This window comes from Dermacentor silvarum, chromosome 7 (genome assembly GCF_013339745.2).
Source record: "Dermacentor silvarum isolate Dsil-2018 chromosome 7, BIME_Dsil_1.4, whole genome shotgun sequence".
NCBI lineage: Eukaryota > Metazoa > Arthropoda > Arachnida > Ixodida > Ixodidae > Dermacentor > Dermacentor silvarum.
This window is the reverse complement of record NC_051160.1, coordinates 42,951,396-42,977,655: the sequence shown is the minus strand read 5'-3', so window position 1 is coordinate 42,977,655 and position 26,260 is coordinate 42,951,396. Positions and strand designations below refer to the sequence as shown.

The 26,260-nt window shown below is 48.1% G+C and overlaps 1 protein-coding gene across 1 annotated transcript in view; it reads left to right on the top strand.

Moving 5' to 3' along the window:
• LOC119457955 (sodium/calcium exchanger 3-like) overlaps positions 1-26,260 on the top strand; it is a 301,682-nt gene that overhangs the window by 183,799 nt on the left and 91,623 nt on the right. The window contains 5 exon segments of the mRNA XM_037719738.2: positions 5,828-6,919; positions 6,921-7,042; positions 9,702-10,035; positions 10,424-10,663; positions 12,601-12,767. Of these exon segments, the coding sequence (XP_037575666.1) occupies positions 5,966-6,919; positions 6,921-7,042; positions 9,702-10,035; positions 10,424-10,663; positions 12,601-12,767 (1,817 nt within the window). The 5' untranslated portion in view covers positions 5,828-5,965.

Here is a 26,260-nt window from a genome sequence, read left to right as displayed (position 1 = left end):
AAATGGCAACGTACGTGTGTTTTTATTTGATTTTCACTGCCATCTCTGAAACTACAGGTGCTATTAAGCTTTCCATCATTTCTTGTCCAAAGACGGAAGCTTGCGAGTAATATACGATCGCAGCAAAACTTGGGTCTGATGTTCTGCACTATCGATTTCTCTTTCATTTCTTCTTTTTTTTTCAACTTCTTTTACGTGCGCACGTCTTGATCGCCGCCTTCAAAGTCCATGAAACGAGAGATTGTTCGACTCTTGAGCCCTCTTCAGGAGGGAATGCTTACTTGCCTTCCATGGATGCCAGGAGTCATAGCTACAAGAGTTATATCTCCACAAAAACTATTGCTAAAGCGACATAGGCGCGAGTGTATACGGCAGATACAAGCAGGGCGGTTCATCCAGCATGAAAATAGTGGGAAGTACGTGGATTGGCCTAAACATTGTCATTGAGTCTTCTAGTAGCATTGTCACATTGCAAATTGATCATCTTCAACAAGATGTATATCGTTATATGTGTGACTATTCGCAATGATTGCGCACAAGCGCTGAAGTTTTTTGTCTTTAAGCTTTCAGAAACGTAATTGCTGGGAAATTCAGAAGGTAGAAGCGTAGCTAATAACACCGCAAGAACGTCAAAGGCTCTAAGTACGAATACCCTCCTCGAATCGAATATTAGTCAAATTGTCTTTGTACCGACTCCTGCCATTTCGATTTGTCCTGGACATTAGGACCAGCCTAGGTATCTGTGTCTGGTGACTTTTGTACTAATGCCATAAAATTATGTACTTTCTTTTCGAAAACAAAGTTTACTTGATTGATTGATTGACTGATTGATTGATTGATTGATTGATTGATTGATTGATTTACTAGCCATCATTAGCAAGATAGCTGAACGACCGCAGCATCAGAGTGCCCTATGGTAATTTTTGTAGGAAACACTATCGTGCGAAAATAAGTCGAGAGAACGCCCTTCAGAAACGCAACTGCTAGAATCGGAGAAAGGTATGTAAAGATATATTGAAATCCGTGGCTTCACACTGATGTAAGGGATGAAGCCAAAAGAAAAAAAAAGCGGGGGAGAGGATTTTGACCTTCGTTTCCTAATGACCAACCATTTTCCACCAACTTAACGAAAATAGAATTCTAAAAGACCACTTTAAGAGTTTTTAACCAATTTGACAGTGTTATTTGATTTCACTTTAGCATCGCTCATGGTGAACTTGTGATAGAAAAACTACGTTTAGTGACGAAACATGCGCGTATGTAAATGTAACGTTTTGCAGGCAGGATGCGCCAGTGAATGGGTGGAAATTTCTCAGTAATGAAAGGCGGGACAACAAAAGAACACTTGAGTAGTTTTGGCGGGCAAATTACTTTTGGAAAACTCTATTTGCGTGAATTATGTTGTAAGTTGTTGATTACTACAAAAAAAAATTGAGGGCCAAATTTAGTTTTAGTGATCGTGTTATTTCGTCTTGCTATCCGCGTCTATTTAGTGGGCAATTTTATCCCAGCGCCGGCAAGTAATTGTGACGTCACGAATTTCAATTTATTTGCTCCTCTTCTGTCCGTTGTGGCACGCTAATAGCTCCCTAAATTTGCTAAGCTAAATCTTTGGCGCGTTTGCAATACCATACGTACCCGAGAAGATGCCTGCACAAATGCATGACGTGAATGCTAGCTGGTGCGGGAACATGAATTGGCATCGGGATTTATTTCGCACAAGAATATACAGGGATTGTACACATGCAACGTGACAGGCGGGGGGGGGTCTCTCCACCCTTCTGTCCCTTCAACGTCTTTTCTGACTTGCCAAGCCCACTGACGATAAGAGTTGTTTTTCTGGTATTCTAGGAGGGTTATTTACTAATACAGCTCGGCTTATTCTTTCTGTTTTAGCGTCCCTTTAAAGGCGGACTGCTGTCGCCGCACTGCGAGCGCGAGAAAGCCGTTGCATTAGTACATCCCGCATTAGTAAGCAGATTTCTCTGGCTTAAAAGGCGGCTTTCAGAAGTTCACCGCCCCACCGCGCAGAACGTACTGCCCCTCTTAGCAAAGCTTTCAGGAAGCACACTCGAGGCCCTCTTAAACCAGGCTCGTTCTTGAGATACTGGGGAAGGGGGGGGGGGGGGGGGGGGTGGGGGGGGGCGGATTATCTCACAAGTCACATTTGACTGCTGTGAGTCCGTAAATGCGTGTTAGTGGTGCTGAGTGCCGCGTTAAAAATGGATTAAGGAGCCGTCCAGGGTCTCGCTCCCGGACCAGAGCTCAAATATGGGCATTTGGAAGTGACGACCGTTTGGTTTTAGCGGAGTTAACTAAAGGGCGATAACTTTGTCGCCAAATACGTGTAAGCGGACGAGACGCCCGTGAAAAGGGGAGGGTGGGGGGGGCAAAGTGGCCTAAAGAAAGTTATGTTTTGAAGTCTTCGTTGAATGTCGCAAGAAGAATTGTACTTTTGTTTATCAAAGTGCGCAGACATTCGCGCCGTCACCGCCAGCGCTGGTACGTTCTTGGCATTCGTTTTGAACACGTCAATGCGGCTTCACTTTATTTAAGTACATTTTGTGCATTTTGCCTCGTTGAGAACTTTGTACTCAGAGCTTACGAAGCCGTTCGCTTAGTGACCTAGCTCATATTGTCGCTACGGTTGCGAAGAAAATACTAATAAGTAAGATTGATATACGCTGCTGTATACCTTAGCCTAAAAACAAAGGAGAGCTATCGCTTTACGCGCAATGGTCAAGGTTGTACATGGTTACGGGTTTGCTTTGAACATGCTCGTACAGTACAAGTGTACAAGTGCGTTCACGTTGTGTGCAGCGCAAAGAAAAAAAAACAGGAAAACAATTATATATCTATATTTTAACAATTTGCGTGTGCGAAGCTAAAGAAAACGCGACGTGGCGTACTTTAAGCGGACTACATTTCTATAGCGCACGGGTAAGCTTCCTGCAGAACTTATCCATGGAAGCTTCTTAACCGTCGTCTTGTTTGGGCAGTAATGTATCCTGCATCGGGTTCTTGACTTCGATGCTGTTTTCGGAAAGCTGTCGGGTTTTGCAGTATCGAATGGAAACCTTAAAACCACAGCTGTCGGATTTTCGGTCTCCTTAGCCCTCTACTGCACGTACTGGAACACACAGCGTGTCGTGCGTATGTACTGCGCAACCTCCATCGTGGCTTTCGAGATCTGGTCTCATATGCCACGGCTGTATCGGCATGCATAGATTCCTATGAGGCTGATGATGGGACTACAGTGGCGTCAGCTTGGGCGAAGTTGCGAAAACTGCTCCCTAAAATTGATATTCGCTACCAAATGCCTTGGCTAAGAGGGCACTCTCTGAGTTCAATTACATGTGGATTTGCACTGGTATTATATAATATTGGTTGCAGTCTGAGCATCTTACTCTAAGGTTTGTTCAACACCACGTTTCACTTTTTGGCTGACCCATAAAATACAATGCGGTGTTTATCACGATTCAATGATCACTGTTGAATGATCACTCGCTCGTTCGAGGGTGTTACGAGCACGGTCGTCTTCAGAGTTCTTCCAACCAGTGCAATGAAATAAGTTCGCGTCAACTTTATCGCAGCGCAATAATGAACAATAAAGCTGTGTGAGGAAATAAGCATAAAAGCCTAATAAAGTCTTGGCAAGGCCTGTAACGCGTTAAAATTTCTTAGGAAGTTGTCTTACGCAGAAACGAGAAACCGATTTACAATCAGTCGCAATTAAGCAAATAACCATGACCACATTGAAAAATATTGGGGTAGTTTCGCACTAGTGGTGCGAAGACTGGGCAAACAGCGGAGCTGGCAGCCCCACCTAGCTTAGTCGGGAAACGCTTCTAGTACGATCCGCACCGCAGTCTCTCGCTTTTCGCAGTCGCGCACGGAGCTAAGCGTAGACAAGTTCGTGTCTAACCACAGTCTATCGCACACTCGGCAACTGTTCAGAAATTCGCGGGCAAACCGTCCGTCGGAGCCTCCCGTGGCTCCGCACTTGTCGCTGGAAATTATCCAGGGCCGCTATTTTGTAGCGATGCCTTTAAAGTAATAATGCCTTTTCGCGCTTATCGCGCTTTGTCAGTGGTCAGAGCGACGGTTCGCGCACGATATCAACGTTGATAACGCGAGCGGACCGTCGCTCTGACCACTGACAAAGCGCGATAACCGCGAAAATCCATTATTACTTTAAAGGCATCGCTACAAAATAGCGGCCCTGCACGGCGCGGTGACAGTCATGGCTAGGCAGACCTAAGGCGAAGTGATGCGTCGCGCGCGATGACGTCATGGCTCAGCTCTCGCAGCTGTTGCGAGGCTCGGCGCAGCTGGTACAAAGCGTTGCTAGGCGACGCAATGTGACGCAATCACTCGGCGAGGTTTTTCGGCATACACCTAACGGCGCAACTACCGGCTTAAACAGCTTCGCTTTTAAAATTATCGTTAACTTGAGGCGAAACTATACAAGATCTTGCAGATTTGTTCTAACCCATAGCGTACACATGGCTGACTGCCTTTTATATGCCGACGATACGACTATTTAATTTGGTGATACATTTATTAATTCTGTCACTACCAAATTAAATGATGTTCTGTGTAGCGTGTCCAAGTGGTGCCACGAAAATTATCTACTTATTAATCCAAATAAATTCAAATTTCTTTTTTAAATCACCTCAATTACGTAAGTTAACCTCATTATCAGACATCAGAATTGATTCTCATTTCATAAGTGTCAGTAATAGTGTATCATTCCTTGGCGTTCACCTCGATACAAACCTTAAGTTCGTTAACCCACTACGTACAGGTGGAAATATTGCTCACATTAGATAGATGACAGCATACGGCATTCGTGCATTGCTTAATGCACGCTCATATTTCTCTCAACAGACCCTGTTTTGTCTATACTTCGCTTTTATTCATTCTCATGTCACTTATGGCATCGTATCTTGGGGAAATACTTATCAGTATCATCTTTCATCCCTTCAGCATTTACAAAATCGAGCTATTCGGATTATATTTCACTGCCCTCGCGACGGCAGCGCCACTGCTCTTCTTCGCTGCAACAACATCTTAACTATCAATAACTTGTTTCGGTTTAGTCTAATTTTGTTGTTAAATAAACAATTAACAAATCAACTTGCTATCAATTTCATTGATTCTGAGCTTTTAGTAAATTCCAACTGTACTAGGTTTGCTGCTAACAGTAATTTTTGTTACCTAAGGCTTCTACCAATTACGGTAAATCATCTTCATCCTTCTGTGTGATCATATTATGGAATCATTTACCCATGTCTTAATTCCAAAGTTTCTTTATTCCATTGAAGAACTTTTAATAAAATATTATTTGTTGAATTTTTTATGTTTGTTCTTGTTTAGTTGTACTAGGTTTGTGTTTTTATATGCAGCATTTATTTATCAATTTCTTCGTTTTTTGCTTTCATGCATTTTGATGTTTTCTACATTTTTATGCTTCCTGTTATTTTTTACTTCATATATTTGTTCCATTGGTTCGCACTGCTGCTAATCATTGTATTATTTATTCGTAATTTGAATCGAAGGTCCCGTTGCAGTCTTGTTCTTTGGAACCCTCGTCAGTATATTTTATATGCTGCCATTAACCTACGATGTCATTAACCCAAAATTTTTGGTGTCACTGGCTTTCTTGATTGTGCGGCTCCGAAATATGCTTCGTGGCACTGAAAAGCAAGGCAGATTTATTCCCCGCGGGCAGTAATTTTCAATCTACGAAACTTTATTATTCCGTGAAACGTTTTGATTATTTCTCTAATTCGCGATCTTTCGTTCTCTCTCTTTGTTGGTTCAGGTGGAATGCCCCTGAAAGGCAGCCCGGGCCTGGGAAGCCTTTCCTAGCCTCGTGCGTGCAACACGCGTACTCGAATTCTCCGGCAACTTCGCCCCCTCCTACAAGCTCGCGACCGTCCGCAGCGACCCACAGTGAAAAATGGCAAACCCGATGTCCCGGCCGGGAAATGCGATGCTGGCGTCCCTAGCACTGCTCCTGGCAACGCGCGCCGTCGGCACCGCCGGCGCCACCAGCGAGGTCAGCGACGGCGGCGGCGCTGGCGGAACCGGAAACGAAACGCAGGGCGAGCAGTGCAAGGACGGGCTCATCCTCCCGGTCTGGATGCCCCAGGAGAACCTAAGCACGGGCGACGTGGTCGCCCGTGGCCTAGTCTACTTCCTGGCGCTAGCCTACATGTTCATCGGCATCTCCATCATCGCCGACCGCTTCATGGCCGCCATCGAGGTCATCACGTCCAAGGAGAAAGAGGTGACCATCAAGAAGCCCAACGGCGAGACGCAGACCATCAACGTGCGCGTCTGGAACGAGACCGTGTCCAACCTGACCCTCATGGCGCTCGGCTCGTCGGCGCCCGAGATCCTGCTGTCCGTGATCGAGATCTACGCGCAGAACTTCGAGGCCGGTGACCTGGGACCCGGCACGATCGTGGGCAGCGCCGCGTTCAACATGTTCGTCATCATCGCCATCTGCGTGTACTCGATCCCGCCGAACGAGGTGCGACGCATCAAGCACTTGCGCGTGTTCTTCGTGACCATGACGTGGAGCGTGTTCGCCTACATCTGGCTCTACATCATCATCACCTACTCGTCGTGGGGCGTCATCGAGGTGTGGGAGGGCGCCGTCACCTTCATGTTCTTTCCGGCCACGGTGCTCACGGCGTACATCGCCGACCGGAGGCTGCTGATCTACAAGTTCCTCTCCAAGAAGTACAGGGTCACCAAGCGCGGAGTCATCATCGGCAGCGAAGGCGAGGACGTCGAGATGGCTCCCAACAAGGACAGGCTCGCCGACGGCATACTGGGTGCCGGAACGGTGCGCATCTATGGCGAGGAGCAGAGCTCCCAGGCCAAGGAGTTCGAGGAGCACCGGAAGGAAGTACACACAGATCCTGCGCGAGCTGCGGCACAAGCACCCGGACGCCTCCATGGATGAGCTCGAGAGCATGGCCAGAGACGAGATCATTGCCCGCTGTCCCAAGAGCAGGGCTTACTACAGGTACGTAGGCTTGTTGATTTTTATTTTCATTATTAACTGAAAACGGTTGAGCAGGGTGTAAGTTTTGAGGAGTAGGCTTTAATATGACTTCTCGATGCAGCATGCAACAGATTGGTCACGAGCAAATGAACAGAACAACAGTCGCCTGTCCAGGAGACTTGCCTGTGCCCTTCTTATTTAGTGGTCTACTGGCGCTATCGTGAAGTTTGAAGCGGTTAGCTGTAACCTTTCATAATGACAGAAAGGGTGAAGGCGAGTCAACTCCCTCTCACACAACTGAAAAAGAAAAAAACGAAACTTTATACGGGCCCGTAAACATCGGTTGTGCTCCCCAAAACACAACAATAATACTAAAACAAAAGTAAAAATCAATTTACATCAGTGCTTAGTTTTGTCACTGTGGTTGATGTCTATGGTAAGAGCAGTGTAACCAGCGGTAAACAGACGTCTTCGAATCGAACGCGAAGATCCGATGGTTTTACGACAATGCACGCAACTTGCAACCTCACGTTAAAAAAGAAAAAAACCGTGGTTCACAGCGATGCCCCGCTTCTAAAGGCGCCAATTAGTTCCGATTGGGCGATATGTAGGCGCTAGATGGTGATCACGGCGTGCAGGTTCGTTGGTTCCTTGTAGCAGTTAATAGCAGTTAAAGCTAATCAATGTGCTGACGACACTTAGTAGCGAGTGCGCACCTGCAGTATTTCCGTCGTGCTTCGCAATATTTCAAGCGTGCGCTAGTGTTGCTTTTCTACCTTCCTCCTTGAGGGACTGCAGGGAACCTCAGTCGCGCAGATAATCGTGTTTTGTTTGTCGATAGCTGTAGCCTGTTTTTAACACCGACTAAGGATACGCGAAATGATCAAGTGCTCTTCGACGCACATCTTGTCTGACCTATAGCTTAGATGCCGGACCTCGCGCTAGCATATCATCATCATCATCATCATCTCTTTTATGTCCACTGCAGGATGAAGGCCTCTCCCAACGATCTCCAAATTACCCTTGTCTTCCTCGCTTGCGGATTCCAAGTTACGCCTTCAAATTCCATCTTATGTGAGGTGTCAGTCTACCGACTACTGTGACCAACTCTTCCGCCTTCGCTTTATTCATGCCATCCGAGCTTTTATTGAAGCACGTCTCCCAGTTTTAGCAGTGTTGCTAGTTGTCGTTCGGCCATATTGGTTGGGGTGAATTACATGTTTGGGAAAGCCCGCTTAAGGGTTTTCGAATATGTCGATTGTTTACTCATACTTGAAGCATGTGGGTAACAGGGCAAACAGACAACCACAAGAAGGCATACACGTACACACAAGCGCGCTTGTGTGTACGTGTCTTTCTTTTTGTGGTCGTCTGTTTGCGCTGTTACCCACATGTTTCAAGATGAACCAACTCGCCCAAAAAGAAGTATTGATTTACCCATACTTATTTGTGGCTGTCAGCCACATGATGAAGTTAGTAAATTTGCAGGCGCAAGTTGGAAGCAGCTAGCGCAAGACAGGGGTAATTGGAAATCGCAGGGACAGGCCTTCGTCCTGCAGTGGACATAAATATAGGCTGATGATAATGATGATGATTTGTGGCTGTCAGTCATGGATGAAGCACCGAATGGTATAGATGCTTCTACGTAAAAACTACGGGTAAACAAGCCACCAAGATCCGTCAGGTACTTGGTTAGCTACAAATACCACTGTTCTAATGGAATATTTGTTGACGATATGTAGCTCATCTATTTATAATTTCTATCAGAAGACTATTTTATTTCCTCCACAGGACTGATGACTCTCACTGTAATTTTCAATCACACCTTTCTTGCTTCAGGCAACTGAGTGTTCATATGTATGCAAATGTTCTAACTTATCAAACCATCTAATCCTCCAATGTCCTCGACTGCATTTCCCTTCTGCCATTGACGCCTAGTTGTCAGCATAATAGACCACCGGTTGTGTTGCAAAACGTTATCTCGGGTGAGTTAGTTGATAACCAGGAAGCAAGAATCATAACACGCATAAACACAAGGGCAAAGACACATTGAACAGGACCGGCGCTAGACTCCAGACGAGGCCCTCGTATTTTTTTTCCCGAGGATCCAATTTTTCTTTTCAGATATAAGGACACAACTCGAAACTGGCGCGCTGTTGTACAAGGCGTATACCAACAATGTACAAAGAATATGGCTTAGCAAAGTGTTTTCTTTTTTTTTTCTTTTTTTCGTGGCGAGACGATTAATAAAGAAAAAGCAAGAATCATAGTGCAGAACGGCAAAGAAGAAGACGCTTTGTCTTGTCTTTTTGCTCCGAGAGTTTTGCTTCCTCGGTTGTTCCACTCAACACATCACGTGTCCTGCCCAACTCGACTCCTTTCTCCTAAACTAAATTAGAATATCACCTAAAACCGCTTGGTCTCAAGTCCGTTTACCACCTTCTTCCCATCTCTTGGCGTTACGCTTATGATTTTGCGTTCCGTCGATCGCTGCGCTGTCCCTGCGCTTTTCAGGCATAACACCTTCCGGCTTCTGCCCGATAGTATAGTACACCGGCAGAATGTAATGATCGTAGTACGTAGTACTTTCCAAGGAAAGCGTCTCGCCTGTTGTCTCGTCGATGCTTGCCCATTGTGCTTTCCTTAAATAGTCCGACACTGATTCGCATGGTGTTCGCAGGATCCAGGCGACCCGCAAACTCATGGGTGCCGGCAACTTGATCCGGCGCAAGGCCGACATGCGCGGTGACGCCGCAGCCAAGGACGAAGGCAAGGAAGAGAAGGTCGAGGAGGAGTGCGTGCGGCTGTTCTTCGACCCGGGTCACTACACGGTGTTCGAGAACGTCGGCGAGTTTGCCGTCACGGTGTCGCGCGAGGGCGGTGACCCGCAGAGCACCGTGTGCGTCGACTACAACACCGAGGACGGCACCGCCAACGCCGAAACCGACTACGTGCCCGTCGAAGGCACCCTCGTCTTCCGCTCTGGGGAGAACCAGAAGCAGATCATTATCAAGGTTGGTGGGGGGGCAGCGCTGATGGGGTGCTGTCGCGTCACGGCATGTCCTGGTACCGGCATGCGTCCTTTTTTTTTTTCTCTCTTTTTGCTGGAACTGAAACGTTTGTTGTATTGCTTTTTTTTTTACATTGTGGTCTTTGGCCACGTGGCTCGTGCCGCTGTTGGAAACAATATCGTTAAACAAATGACACTTACTTCCTAGTGCATCTAGTTTCACAACCGGGGCAATTTTGGAAAGGCATAGCTTGTGACGAGTTAAATTTTTTAAGGGATTCATTTCGATGCGCAACGCAGCGTTCAATATATCTCACGAGGTCGCTGCCATTAGTGTGTAAGATAGCTGTCGGCCACCTGGTTCAGTATAGCCTCTCCAATCGTCCATCCAGGTGATCGACGACGACGTGTTCGAGGAGGACGAGCACTTCTACGTGCGCCTGTCCAACCCTCGGTACCTGGGCAGCGGCGGCAGTGGTGCCACCATGAATGGCTCGCCCGGACAGCCGCAGCCTCCGGGACTCACGACGGGCGCAGGCAGGCCCCCAGTGAAGCTGGACACGCCCTCTGTCTGCACCGTCATGATCCTGGACGACGACCACAGCGGCGTCTTCAGCCTGCCCGAGAACCAGGTGCGATTGCGGATATACGTACATCGACCAAGTTTCAAATTCAAGTCTATTCTAGCGGAGCTTTATAGGCTCACAAGTGTCGGTGGTGGTGGTGGTGGTGGTGTCACGCCAAAAAGGGGGCCGGTCCTGGTGATTGTGCAGAAAGGGTCCAAGCTCAATCGCACATACCCCTGTGGGCTCGGGGACCTGTAACGCGCCCTTGAACTACCCTTGTCACACGTGGGACCCAAAGAGACAAAATCACCAGCCCTTCCCCTGTCGAGAAAATGGGGGTAAGCGAAGCTTGTCGTCCGATTCTAGCGTGAGGGCTTCCGAAGCCCAGGCGAAACGTCAGCGAAGAGCCGCAGGCACCGAGTTGCGGGAGCGCGATGTTGAGGCCAAAAGACAGCGAAAAACCGCCGACCCTGAATTTAGGGCAAACGAAGCGGAACGCCTGCGACAGCATCGTCTTGCCACAAGCTTCACTTACCCCATTTTCTCGACAGGGCAAGGTCTCTGAATTTTTTCGCTCACGGATCACGAAGAGAGCACATATATCATTATTACGCTCAGACAGTTCAAGAACTGTCGGCGAGACCTCCGCGCTCTATGTACGTACGCGGTAATAATGTTGAAATAACAGCAAGTTTAGGCACGCAAAACGTGCGTTATGCACCAACAAGAATAAACAGGCCACAAACGCAAATAAAACGGCACAGAAGTTAATGTAAAGGCGTAAATAGGTTAAGATTAATGAGATGTTATGGCATGTGGGGCACGCGTTACAGCCAAGTATTCACAAACACATACACGCCAGAACCAAAGGCGCCAATTGAGTTAAAAAACAACATATCTGTACACGTGCGGTCATTGTCGACCACATATGGTGCTTGTTTTGTCATAGACCCGCATTTGCAATCCGAAGGTGGTAAAGTAGGTGGTTACCATATTTTTCGAGGAAATTCGGGAACTGGTGGAATGAACTGCGTGTTCCCTCTCACATACTTGGCTGCCGGTGTTACTCGCTGTGGGTTTGTCTTCACCTGGCACGTCTTCAAACCCGCAGTCCCTGTGGGTGCCGCGCCAACAGATGGTGACAGGGGGACGAGATTAACCACGCTTCCTCTAAACACGAGTGCGAGAGGAAAAAAATCATTTTCAGCTTTGCATAGGCGCACTGGATCGTGAATCCTCTTGTCTGAAGCCTCGTCTGTGTCATAAGAGCCTCCGAGATGTACGCGCGTGTGTGTAGGTGACGTCTCGCCTGCCGACTTACTTGCGATACTGAGTTATATTTAGGGCTTGTACTGGTTCGTGTCATCGCATCTGACCCCTCTCGTGTGTTACAATGTGGCGTGGAGACTTTCGCGTCTACTAACGCAAAAAAAAAAAAACAGCAACAAGATAGCACTAAGAAGGCAAATGTGTGCACCGGAATTTTGGAAGCAACAACCAAGCAACAGGAACATTTGAGGAGAGTACGAAAAAAGTGCCTCTAAACTGGAAGAGCTAAACGAGTCAAGCCGATGATGTGTACAGGTGATACGCGGATGATAACTGCAGGCATTTGTATAATTTGAAGCGAACATTTACTGTACCTTTTCGAAAGGGCAAATTCAGACAGGTAGGAGAACAATTATTCCAATGCCTACCGCTGTTTCAAAGGGCAGGGCACGGGACCTCTAAGGTATGCCACTGCGAAAACGTGTCCGATCGGCGCTCGAAACAAGACCTTTAGCCGCATTAAGCGGATCATTCTAGTATGTGTCGGAGCCGAAACAGCGCGAAAGAAAAGCCCCAACTCTGGCATGAATGCCACGCTAGCCCTCGTCGTGATAACCTCGTTCGAGTATAATATGTATGGATTATCGGGCTATCTTAATCCCCCAGATGTTTGAGTGCGCGCTTGGCCGTTTTGATAAGACTGTGCTCGTGGCTGCTGCTGCCTCGTTATGCAGGTGGAGATAAGCGAGGCCGTGGGCGAGTACAGCATCAAGGTGAACCGGTTCAGCGGAGCCCGGGGCCGCGTTTTTCTGCCGTACAAGGCGATCGAAGGCACGGCCAAGATGAACAAGGACTTCGAGCCCTGCGAAGGGACACTCGTCTTTGAGAACAACGAAACCAGGTAGCGTGAATGCGCCCATGCATGCAGCCGGTGAGCGACTAAAAGCTGCTCTGTAGTTAGCATCCTGTCATCATCAAATATGACTCTGGCGTAAAAAAAAAAAGTGCTGGCAAGCGGAGATATTGAAACGTTTGTTAGCAACAATCCCCGTGCCTGAGTCGTTCAATGTACCGGAGGCTACATTAGGTCCTCCTGTCGTCGAAGTGACCGGTCATTTGGTGGGCCATGCATAACGTGACAGAAACAGATCGAGTTAAGATTAAAGCAAGAACACACACAAATGACTAAGCGAGAGAGTGGGGCGTCGCAGTGCGACTTTCTCGCTCGTACGCCAGCCCTTTATTCAGAACAAATAAACACTGAGAAGTGTGTGCTTCCACTGTGTGCTTCAACCATGCGACCATGCCTAAAATGTACGTTATACGGGACTCTGATTTATACTCCGACGTAAATCACGCGTGCGCTTATTATGGCGGCGTTGCGTCTACGACGATGAGCCACACTGAACAGTCCGGAGCACCAACGCAACCAACGCGACGCGTCCCGACGTCCTCAACGGATGTTCAACGCATGTTCAACTTGTCTCTCGACGCCGGTGGTCGGCGCATTTTAGAGCGATAGCTCTCCTACTCCAGGTACAAATCCAGAAAACGCCTGGTTCCGTAAATCTGACCTTGAAGCTCAGCCTAGATGAAACTGGGACTTAGCCTGCCACTACCGGCGGCTGCTGCGCACGCCGCGTGGGCGCCCATATCTTGAAAGCGATCTGCGACGTGGACAAAGTGCGCGGTCGCGCGGGCCTCATCATCAAAGCGTTCTGCGAAGTGTACAAAGTGCGCCGAGTGCTGGTAGCTTAGTATGCGCTGTGCTTTCGACGCTTAGTTCGCGTCAAAGCGAGACGCAGCATGAAGGTCAATTCGCTCGCTGCTGCTGCTGCTGCTGCTGCTGCTGCTGCTGCTGCTGCTGCTGCTGCTGCTGCTGCTGCTGCTGCTGCTGCTGCTGCTGCTGCTGCTGCTGCTGCTGCTGCTGCCGCCGCCGCCGCCGCCGCCGCCGCCGCCGCCGCCGCCGCCGCCGCCGCCGCCGCCGCCGCCGCCACGCCGAGTAGCGCCTGTTAACCTGTGGTGCAATTGTATAGATGCGGCATACTTGTTCACGGCACCGAGCAGCGTTTGTGTCCTTTCCCAAAACAACCAAAACAGTGCTATCGCTCGACAAACTTTTTTTTAACCGCGTTCAACCACGGCAATTTTTTTTCCTGAATGCGCGACGCAGCCTCCTCCTGCCTCAAAAGCAAGCGCACTCCACGCCACGATGGAAGAACCACCCTGGCTCCGCGCACTCGGAGCGGGAATGCGCGTTTGCGGATGACCGTCTGCGCATGCGCTGCTGCGGTCGCCTGGCAACAGCGCACTCCGCCGGAACTGATCTAACCACTTTGTGCGAAGCATAGAAACTCTGTGTTATGAAGGGTCGGAAAAATACATAGCCATTTCAGCACAAAGTATAAAGAAAATATGTATGTAGAAAAAAACTTATCTCTCCAACAATGGAGTTGAATTCCCACGCAAACATTAATTTCACCCGCGTCGTGGAGCTCAATCTTCTTGCCAAGACGCATTGCCGTGGAGGAAGAATACAAAAGCGCCCGTTACCTTAACACGGGGTACACGTATAGTACGTTAAGAAACCCCAAGTAGTCGCAATTATAAACCGTGTGTTCTTTTGGCATTCTGGTAGGAGCGGGAGCGCCGAGGAAATGTTAGGTTAACCGAAGAATTAATTAGGCGCAGTGTTTGGCGAAACCTGCACTGACACCGAATACAAAGATAATACTAAGGATTGCCCATGCTTTTTGTTTGGTTTCACTTCTTTAAAAATGCTATCAAGTGCAATTTGTCGCACGCGTTGGCACGGGGCATAATATAACCAAATGGTAAATGCGCTCAGGCCTTAGTCGGGAAGAAAGTGCAGAATAACGTATATTCAACATTCTATACACTCTGAATTTGCAGTCCCGACGTGGATTATAGCCTAAAATTTCATATTTGTATATTCGCCCGGCTAAGCAACTCGTTGTCGAACTCTGAAACCTTGGTGGTCTTCTTAACAAAGCAAGGAAATTATTTTGAACGGAGGGATGGTTTTTGAAAGAGAACGGACGGTTTGAATCGGCTGGTTAAAGCGCAAAGATATCTTTCTTCTCTACATTTATAGTGGGAATATTCACTCGTTTAGATTCACCGCCTCACTCGTCTGATTGAATGTATCGCTCCAAGTGTACGGGTAATTGAAATGAGACACGAGGAGGAGTGTACCGAGTGTAACTCGGATATATGAGACATTTGCATGAATCACTGCGACGGCAGAGCTACACACAATTCCCCGAACGTTCCTAAATCGTAATCTTCAACCATCCGCGATGGCGCTGTGATATTCGATCTCCTCGTTAGAGGCCAGACTCCCGTAAAAAAATGTTTCGCCTCGTTTTCATAACGTCGACGGTTGAAACCGGGAACGCTTCTGCTGCTGCTGCTGCTGCTGCTGCTGCTGCTGCTGCTGCTGCTGCTGCTGCTGCTGCTGCTGCTGCTGCTGCTGCTGCTGCTGCTGCTGCTGCTGCGCTGCTGCTGCTGCTGCTGCTGCTGCTGCTGCTGCTGCTGCTGCGCTGCTGCTGCTGCTGCTGCTGCTGCTGCTGCTGCTGCTGCTGCTGCTGCTGCTGCTGCGGCTGCTGCTGCTGCTGCTGCTGCTGCTGCTGCTGCTGCTGCTGCTGCTGCTGCTGCTGCTGCTGCTGCTGCTGCTGCTGCTGCTGCTGCTGCTGCTGCTGCTGCTGCTGCTGCTGCTGCTGCTGCTGCTGCTGCTGCTGCTGCTGCTGCTGCTGCTGCTGCTGCTGCTGCTGCTGCTGCTGCTGCTGCTTGCCTGCTGCTGCTGCTGCTGCTGCTGCTGCTGCTGCTGCTGCTGCTGCTGCTGCTTGCTGCTGCTGCTGCTGCTGCTGCTGCTGCTGCTGCTGCTGCTGCTGCTGCTGCTGCTGCTGCTGCTGCTGCTGCTGCTGCTGCTGCTGCTGCTGCTGCTGCTGCTGCTGCTGCTGCTGCTGCTGCTGCTGCTGCTGCTGCTGCTGCTGCTGCTGCTGCTGCTGCTGCTGCTGCTGCTGCTGCTGCTGCTGCTGCTGCTGCTGCTGCTGCTGCTGCTGCTGCTGCTGCTGCTGCTGCTGCTGCTGCTGCTGCTGCTGCTGCTGCTGCTGCTGCTGCTGCTGCTGCTGCTGCTGCTGCTGCTGCTGCTGCTGCTGCTGCTGCTGCTGCTGCTGCTGCTGCTGCTGCTGCTGCTGCTGCTGCTGCTGCTGCTGCTGCTGCTGCTGCTGCTGCTGCTGCTGCTGCTGCTGCTGCTGCTGCTGCTGCTGCTGCTGCTGCTGCTGCTGCTGCTGCTGCTGCTGCTGCTGCTGCTGCTGCTGCTGCTGCTGCTGCTGCTGCTGCTGCTGCTGCTGCTGCTTAAGAACCTGAAGCCCCGGTGTCAGTTTCTCGTCTGATTTGCACTGAAAAACCGTGATCCCGTTACTACACGTTTTTAAACTTGTCTCTGAAACGAGCCTTGCGTGAATCGACAAAAAACAACCTTTCTCTTCGATGATGAAATTCGAGACCAAAGCTCATCCTTTGACTTCTCAAGAATATTCCCTGCTGCATACTTCTTTCGATATTTTTAACAACATGTAGCAAATACCACCACAACTTTCGCTGTATAGTACGAAATTTACAAACGTAAAGCGAATTCACAAAAGTGTACGTTAGATGCTACTAAAAAGGCCTCGCTTTTCAGGATTCGGCGTATAGAAATAGAGACGTTACAACTCGAGTGAACTGAAGAAAGGTTGCAGTATCGTCTAGGCCTTTCCGAGAAGAATACTTCATTCGGACGAAAAACAAAATCGACTAAGAACCGTGCTCATCGAACCATTTCTCTGGATATAGCAGAAGCGTGCACAAGACGACGAGTCGCGTTCTCGTCTCGTTCGAGGCAAACAGCTCTTCCGACGAATGCAAAAAAAAAAAAGAAAAGAAAAAGAAAACGGTGCCCTTTCGTTCGGCACGCAACCATCACTTCTTCATTTGTCTTTGCGTTTCTTTTATTTCGTTCTGACTTCGTTGTTCTTTCGTAAGGCGGTAGCGCATCGAGCCATAATGCGGCATTGCTCAGTCGATAGTCAGGTGACAAAGACGTCGAACTCTGGCACAAACTCCAACTTCCCATTTTTTCTTTTTTTTTTTCTTTTGCTTTTCATTCGAGCAGATCGAGAACGCGCTTGTGTTGTGTTGCATGCAGGCTTGTGTTGGCTTGCGATAGCTTGTGCTGGCTACACGCCGACTCGCGCTAAGGCCAAGTGACGCGATGTCCCTTGGGAGGGCGCATGGTCGGCCGCATTTCCTCAGAACTCTGCGCGCGCGACACGCGAACTGCCGATTCCTTCCTCTTCGAATCTTTACACCGACTGCGAACTTTTGTCATGTTTCTTTAACTCTCTGACAGCCCGTCGCGCCTGTTTCGAAATGCCCGTTCCCCAGCGATCTCGCGGGTTTTGTTTGTCTTGAACGCTTCGTTCGTGTCTCGCCTACGCTCTTTCGCAGCCGTCGTGCTACTATATGTCGAAGCGTATAAGAGAGCTTACTGAGATACTGTACAGGACTCTGTCAAGGAAATTCGTTCACTCGGCCGAGTGTGTAGCGCGTTCGATGAATTAATCGGCGTGAGAGCCTTGGAAAAAATTATTGCGGTTCAAGCATGGAAAGCCCGTTTACTTATCGTGCTTTATGATAATGTCCCTCCTCCGGCAACGGCGTTATGTGTGGGTGTGGATGTGAGTCGGCGATAGGTGTTGATTGGAGAATTCCTTATTACGTTATATTCTGTCAACTTTCAAATACTTACTGTGCGGTTGATTTTGTAATTGTGGCAATGATGCGATTGAGTGTTTAAAGCATGTTCACGTATAATCCTGAGACAAGCCTGAGACAAGACATCGGTTTCGAGGTACTCGTCCTAAAAATCTGTTATGAAATATTTTTATGTTCCACGTATATCTCTGTTCCGCAGCGCCCGAAGAAGTCTTTCTCAGGAAAATATGATGTTCAATTTGTACGCATAGGTGATTCTGCTTAGGAACGAATAAATTATGGGGTTTTACGTGCCAAAACCACGATTTGATTATGAGGCACGGTGTAGTTGGGGACTACGGAAATTTGGACCACCTGGGGTTTCTTAACGTGCACCTAAATCTAAGTACACGGGTGTTTTCGCATTTCTCCCCCATCGAAATGCGGCCGCCGTGGCCGGGATTTGATCCCGCGACCTCGTGCTCAGCAGCCCAACACCATAGCCACTGAGCAACCACGGCGGGTGATTCTGCTTAGGAAGCGTAGTGTATGTTTTCATGAAGTGGCGACAGGCATTGACAGGTTGACACGTTATCACTACAAGCGGTCACCATACCACCAGGAAACGTGCTTAAATTACAATACTGGAAAGAAAATCGTGACAATAAGCCGCCTCAGACTAGGACAGCTATACTGTATTGCACCAGATATGGAGAATCCACAAAGTGGACGCTTGTCGTCCTAGTTATATATGTGCCCCGAACAGAACTTCACTCAAAACCACACAAAAGCGTACAACGGTCTCCGCTCTAGACACCACATCTGCTACTATTTGTATGCAGTATCCAGTTTGTTCCGTACCTTCAGTGGCTTCAGTACCTGTTTACACTTTTGTTTACGTTTCGACCGCAAGCAATCGCGCCCAGACCAAACAGAGCCGCGACTCAAAGTAATGGAAATGCGCAGCTTCCTATGTATAAATGGGGACCTCGGGAACTTATTTCCTCTCCTCACTCCCTGTATTTCTGCCTTGCCTCCGTCATTGGATGCTGCTCACCTCCGAATGCGACACTTTCTAGGTTTACGGAAGTTTTGTGTCCTCCGCAAGCTCGCACGAGCTGTGTGTACCATGCGTACGCAACGAACAAATAACAAAAAGCGAGGATACGAGTAGTTATTTCCTCTTCCCGATTTTCGTTTCCCCACACTTTTTGGTGCCCCAGCCCCCTTTCCCTTTATAGCCTTGGCACTTGGAGATCGAACGAACGCTGTCCCGAGTCTTCCTTCGGGAGGTTTCAGTATCCCGGGAAGAGGCGCTTCCAGATCCACTAGCGCGATATGGAGATTGACAGGCAGTCACAAACCTCCAAGGACGCAAGAGCACTTCTATACTTTCTTGCACTTATAACGGTGCGTTTTTTTTTTTTTTTTTTTTTTGTACAGCCGAGTTTGTTGGTGGTCGATTCCCGAGAGAAAGTAAAAACAAGAATCTGCCGCTTATTATTATTATTTTTTTATTTTTTTTATTCGTCGTAGGCTCAACTTATACGCTTGTTCCGGAGTTTCTGCTTTCACTGCCGCCACGGAGAAAGCGGCAGCGCCGCTGCACCTAGCGTGGCAGCCACTCGGGCGCGAAAGCTTTGGTATCAAAATAAAAAGTTCGCGATTTGGAACAGCAAGAACAGAACATTATACTGAACTGGTTCTCTGCAATGATAGTCATTCGCATAAAGCGAGATGCTATTTCGTTGGTACTATATCTTTCTTTCTTTCTCTCTCTCTCTCTCTTTCTTTCTTTCCTTCTTTCTTTCTCTCTTTCTTTCAAATACTTTTCTGCGGCCCAATAGCGGCTCGTAGCAACGGATGCTCCGACGAGACGGCTTTTATTATCACCCCCCTTTCGGTCAGCAATGGAGAAAGCTCGTAGATCTGATCTTCGCCTTCCCTTTGGGGAAACCGCTGAGTGCTGTCAGTTAGGCAACCGTCTCGTGAGCCCCGTCCTGCGCTAGACAGTGCACTGCAGCCGCTAATGCAGGGCCTCGAGCGCGCTATATGTGGACTAACATACGTATATGCGCTATGCCGGACTGGTCCTTCCCGGCGCTTGTAAAAACGTCAATTTCCGGGTCGCTGGTGCACGGGAAAAAAAATAAGAAATGGACGAATGACGTTGAGGAAATAAAGCACGGAGCACTGAGCAGCGGTCAAGGTCTTTTTTTCGGGGAAAGAAACTGTTTTCTTCGCATTTTTGTTTTCTGCTTGCACAACGCGAAAGCGTTCAGATTGCGATTAAGTGTGACAGCTTCGCAAATATTTGAGAGAGGGGGGAACATTTAATCTTTAAAACAAAAAGCGTTCCGTTCTGGAACACAGGCCAGGGAGCCTGAGTGTGAGACCGCGAACCTCACCATGAGTGAAAAATTTCCAGTGCAATTCATTAGAGAACACCAGAAGAAATATTTCGCTCGAATGAGACGAGCAAACAGCGTTTGAAGTCATCACGTACATGCACAAACTCGGTGTGCGCGCCCAGGCCTAACCTACGCGCAGCGGGGGTTGTAGGAGTGAGGTTATAGGAGATCGGTTCGTAGGAGGTACACCCGCTCGGCGATTGATTACCCGGAGAACGAAGGGCCCGACGATGAACGTCTTTGTCGGCGTTGTCGACGCGAAATCCGTCTAAACTGCGGTTCAATTTCGTTGCCGTGTCTGGCTCGAACGTCGGCGTAGTGCCGCAGATATTATTACCAGCCCCCATTATTATTTGTGATGTCCTAGTTTCTGTACGTTCAACTGTTTATAACGCAGGTTTGCAAAAATATACTTTTACATTTTCTTGATTGATTGATAATTTGATTGATTGATTAATTGATTGATTGATTGATTGACAGATTGACTGACGGACTGACTGATTGATTCATTCATTCATTAACTGACTGCTTAATTGACTGATTGATGGATTTATTTATTTATTCATTGATTGGTCGATCGATTGATCGATCGATTCATTGGTGGAAACAGACCCTCCAGATGGTGCAGCCTATCGTATGCGTTCTGGTCTCACCGTTTCCATTGCCTTACCGCTTAGCGTGAGCACGGTAACGCATAACGACCTCGGCTGCGCTTAGCGGACACTGGAAACCCTCATTATAACAGTGTTTATTTTGCCATGTTTGCTTAAGTACCTTGTGCGCAACTCATTGTAGCTAGAATACCTACGCTTCGCGAATGACACGCAGATGTGGCGTGGTTCTTAGCGGCGCGCGCTCCATAACAACATGGCGGTCGCTTCCGCTGTCAAGAGCTTCTAGCTCACATGTCTGTATAGTTACCGGTTTTGGATGAATTAGGGCTCGCAGAGCTGTGAGTCATCTGTATTAGGTAAATCGACCCGCCGTTGTTGCTTAGTGGCAGTAGTGTTGGGCTGCTAAGCACGAGGTGGTGAGATAAAATCCTGGCCACGGCGGCCGCGTTTCGATGGGGGGCGAAATGCGACAACGCCCGTGTACTTAGATTTAGGTGCGCGTTAAAGAACCCCATGTGGTCTAAATTATACCGGAGTCCCACACTACGGCATGCCTCATAATGAGATCGTGATTCTCGCTCGTAAAACCCCATAATTTAATTTTTAATTACGTAAATTGGCACCTATACTTTTCGTGACAACGTAAAATTTGTACATCATGCCATGATCCATGCCATGATCTTCTTCTTATTCTTGTTGAACTATTTAGAAACCAAATGAAGAGATATTCAGTTGGCTGCATAAGTTGCTGTAAAAAAAATGAAGATGGGCAGCGCGACAAAAGAAATCTCTTCTTAATGCAGTATACTTAACGACATAGTTCGTTTTCCGACTGATTTCTTCGGACAGAACTCTCTATACACCAAACAGATACATAAAAAAAGATACACTGTCAATTAAACTTCAGGCATCTCACTGCGATGGCCAGAGCTTTACCCGCTGCTTGACAAGACGCATTTTCTTTGCACCTTCGACTCATTAAATCCGCACGTACCGAAGGAATCACGATCCCAGCTTCCGAGACACGTCAGCGAACAGGCAGACAGACACTCTCACGGGAACGGTCCTCCGTAGCTTTTACCCCTTTGTCTGCGAAAAGGAAGCGCGCACTTTTCCTCCGAAGAAGGTCGACAGTTCTCGGCGCAAACGTCGAGCCCAGCCACCACTGACAAGTGTATATTCGCGCGCGCCTGCGCTGCTGCCTTCTCTGTCCCACGGTAATGGAATAGCGTTACACGCGCCGTCACCCTTTGTGGCGCCCTCTCTCGTCAGGAAGGATATCTTTTCCGACACCTGTCCGGCTCGTGCCTCAGCTTCCCGCCAGCGGCAACCGAGACATGCCAACGGACAGAAAGGGCCACTTAAGTGATATGGTTGCGTAGGTTCCTCTTTCTTTTACGAAGGCCCTTGTCTTTCTCGGTATTTCAACGGACGTCTTGCACACCGAACGTGACAGCCTGGAAGAAGACACAGTACGGGGAACACGCCATTTTCGTTTTAGCAGCTTCAAGAGAATTCGGGGCGAGATAGCGTTTTCCGTTTTTTGGGGGGTGTGGGGACCGCGTCGTTAGGCGTGTGTGACTAGGCATTTTGTTTATCACGAAACAAAAAGGGAAAGAGAGAGGCCGAGAGAGAAATCGGCAATAGTATATGTGCACATTCGCCATCAAAGGAGCAAAGTGCTGCAAACCCTTAAATCTGGTGTAACCTCCTGGTGGCAAGTAGAAGAAAAAAATCCGGACAAGGGAGGCAAACAACGAAGATGCCAAGTTCTTTATTTTGAAAATGGGAAATGAAATAATGCAACCCTGTCCTGAAATGCGCGTGAAAAGAAAGCTTTCTTGGAATGGGGGATGTTAGACTTAAGGCGCCGGTTATTCTATATGACATTTGTTTTTCTTGAGTGACGTAGAAGTAACCTAATACGTGAAAGCGGGCGGGCAGCGTCTTGCGTCGTCGCGTTTCGATTTAAAAAGACTGGCACTCTAGTTGAAAGCGTCAGCTGGCACTCTAGTTTAAAGCGTCAGCGAACAGCGGAGAGTGTACCGTCGATGATATGATAACGTAATCGGAGGCGATTACACAATTTGCAACGCAGACACTGCGGAAACTTAACAGAGGATGAGCAACTAACGGAATTCGCCGAAATCTATTAAGTAAGATGCTAGAAGTTTCTCTTCTCGAAAAACTAAGGCGAATGTTGTCCAGAAATAGACAGTGCTTGCGACCGAGATCTCTGCACCGTTGTCTGTAGAGCTATGTGAATGCAATGCAACGGTGGCGTTTAGCATTAGAACATGGTGGTGGTCCCGCGTTACGATCCGCAGCAGGTGTTAAATTCGAGCAGTCGTTGTAAATGCTAATTTCCTAACGTGAGAAGTCGTATTGCGCGATAGTTCAGATACGTTTTTGATGCGTCGAAGAGCTAATACCCATGTGCCGGTCGGGAAAAGCTTGCGGCTTCGACGAATACGTCATACATGACACAGCTGAACAATTTGTCAAGCTTATAGAGCAGCTCATCCGACTCGCGAGCTACGCACAGAGGCGCTGTGTCAGCAGGAACATAACTCACCTACATATGCTCACAGGCTAAACGGAAATACATGCAAAATGGCCCGTTTCGAGTGGCGATCACTAATCACGCGCATGGCAGACTTGCGGTTAATGGAGAGCTTTAGCGTGTCCAGTTTTCCGCCAAACACAAGTGGACTACACGTACTTTAATTACTTTGCTGCTGGTGCGAATTTTCGGCAGCAACTCGATTTCGGCGCTGCCTGAAACTTACACCAGCACCGAAGTTGAATACAGTTGGTTACCGTATAACATTAGCTCTCTGTATATTTGGTTGAGCGCTGCGCCACCAGGTGGCTGCGCCGTGCAGGCCTTTCACGTTTGCGCCTCCACTCATCCGTTAAAACGCCCAGTCCGCTTGCGTTTACGGTAATACCGAACACGCTAAAAGCTAAAACTCTCTATTGAAAGTTTCTTCTATAGGGCCGCTCAGCGTGACACCAACGAGTTCTGAGGACGCTGCTGCGGACGTACAACGTCGTCTAAATTGTGAAGGCGCAATACACGGGAAAGCTAAAGCTTCCTCTTAAAACGAAACTGAAAAGGAAGTTGAAACTTAGCTTTGAAGAGAAGATGCTCTTAAGAGGGAGTAAGAGCTTCCTCCTAAGGGGCGGCTTAAGAAGCTCTTAAGAAAAATAAAAAAGCTTTATCTGAAGATTAAGCTTCTGAAGAAACTGACAAGAAAGAATCAAAGCTTCCTCTTTAGAGGAAGCTAAGGCAGAAGAAGCGCTAACAAAGTACAAGCTTCACATTAAGAGGAATCTTTTTAAAGCTGCCCTGAACCACTTTTTATCGAAGTGGAGAAAGACATTTGCTATGAAAATAGGCTAGGTCAGAAATACTTTGCCGCAAAAAGTACTTCAATGCGTTCGGCAGAAGCGGAGTAATTGGCAATCAAACACAGCCTCCGCTGTGCTCCCCCTTCCTCCTTCAATGCCTTGCACTGCGAAGGTTACGGCGGAGTGGGGCGGTGCCACAACGCTCCGCCTTCAAAACGTCAGCGTGGCGCTCAGTTCAAATTTCCGATTTTGGTGCCTACGCCGCGCTAAACGTAAGACAAACGCAGGTTGTCCTCAGAAAGCCACACTGCGCTTATAGCCAGTGGACTCGTGGCGGCACCCCGCGGCGGCCGCGGTGTAACCGACCGCAGCGACGAATAGCAGCCGCGTACGGGAATGTGCTTTATTGCGCAATAAAGCACACAGAAGAGAGTGAGGATCATGGCTCTGTTGAAACGAGGGCGTTTGAGAGAAAGGTGACTTCGCGCTCCGCTTGTGAACTCCTACGCACCGCGTACGACAGCAAAACTAGGCTGAGATGTTCACAGCAGCGTATGCTACCCGCGGACTATGTTATTTCACCAAGCCCGAGGGGTGGCTCAGGGCCCCTTTAAGAGGAAGTAAAAGGTTCTTTTTAAGGAGAAGCTCATAGGAAGCTTTGAAGAGAAAGTAAAGGCTTACGCTTAAGAGGGAGCTTAGGAAGAGGTATTTAAGAAAAGATAGAACGTTTTTCTTGAGAGTCAATCTAAGAGCACGCTCTTAAGAAGGCAGTGCTTCCTCTTAAGAAGACGCACAAGGTAACACTCCTAAAAGAAGCTAATGCTTCCATTCAAAACAAATCTTTAAAGTAAACCCAAGGAACGCTGTTAAGGGAAGCTTAAGGGAATGTTTAAAGGTTAATCTTAAGAAGTACTGACTTACTTCCTTTATATTACTGTTAAGCTTTTCGCTTTCTCTTAAAGGGGCTCTGAAATACTTTTTCAACATTGTAACAAAACGTTGCCCATTTGGCGTAGAGGCTGTTGTGAACATGTGAGCCAAATATACTACACAGCATGCAGCAGGTAATTTACAATCTCGTGTAAACATAGCTAAAAATCTGTTGCTTTCGCTTCCGCAATGTCGTAATTGAGCGCCATTGCAAGCAGCTGGACCCACGAACGCTATTGGCTGATTTCGGTATCGCGAGACCAGTCTCAGTAATACATAATCGCTAATTTACAATTAAATAGACGATTCATACATATGTATGCGATCCCAAAAAATCCATCGGCGGTTACGATACTCCCTAATGCGAAACTTCAGCGCAGCTGTGAACGTGTTTTCATTTCGCGATATATTGGCTGGCGCTGACAGTCTGTCTCGTGCGGCACGTTGCAAACGGAGCGAAGTGGTGGCGCGACTGTCTCGCTAATCTGGAGATCGCGAGAGCCAGCGCGCGGGTGACGCGTGGGCGCGATTCGCAGCAGCAGCAGCCACCGCCGACAAATCTACGAGACGATGCGCGCTACTATGGCGCCATCTCGTGGCCATCGTCGCCGCACTACGCTTTTCTTCTCACGCTTTCGCCACACCCTCCTCCGCTTTCCGCCTCTCGGTTCCGCTGCATCCTCCTCTCCGATTTCATCCTCGCGTCTTTCATCCTCCGCTGCGATCCGCGTTCGCTTTCATCTTTCGCTGTGATCGTTCGTTTGGTTACGCCGACGACGACGCATGCCGCAGGAACGGGTGCGATAACTCCACTAATATATAATTCGAAGATTCGAAAAAAAAATTGCAGCGTGAGATTCGTGAGACATCGTCTTTTAGTAGTGAGACCATTCTATGATTAGTTAGAAAAGTGTTTCAGGGCTTCTTTGAGGGGTCCAGTTTCAACTTCATTTCGCTCATTTTTAAGGCGAAGCTTAAGAGAGCGCTCTGAACAAAAGGCGGAAAGTGAGGCTCTTAAGAGGAAGCTAAAGCTCCCCTTCATGAGGAAGCATTAGTTCAAGTTCGATATCTCGGTTGAAATACACATGAAACGCAATAAAAGCCCCCATCAGACAATCAATTGTAGCTGAAATATAAATTGAAATTATTGCATTTGAGAGGGACAGCAAAATTCTAGTATCTGTAGAATGCATAAAATTGATTTAGGGCCTTGCGCGTATCATAGAATTTATCAGAAATTGGTTATCTTCCAGAACATCGAAGCACAATTTTTGACAGCTCCGTAACTATGCATCAAGAATCGATATAACTTAGTAAATGTATCT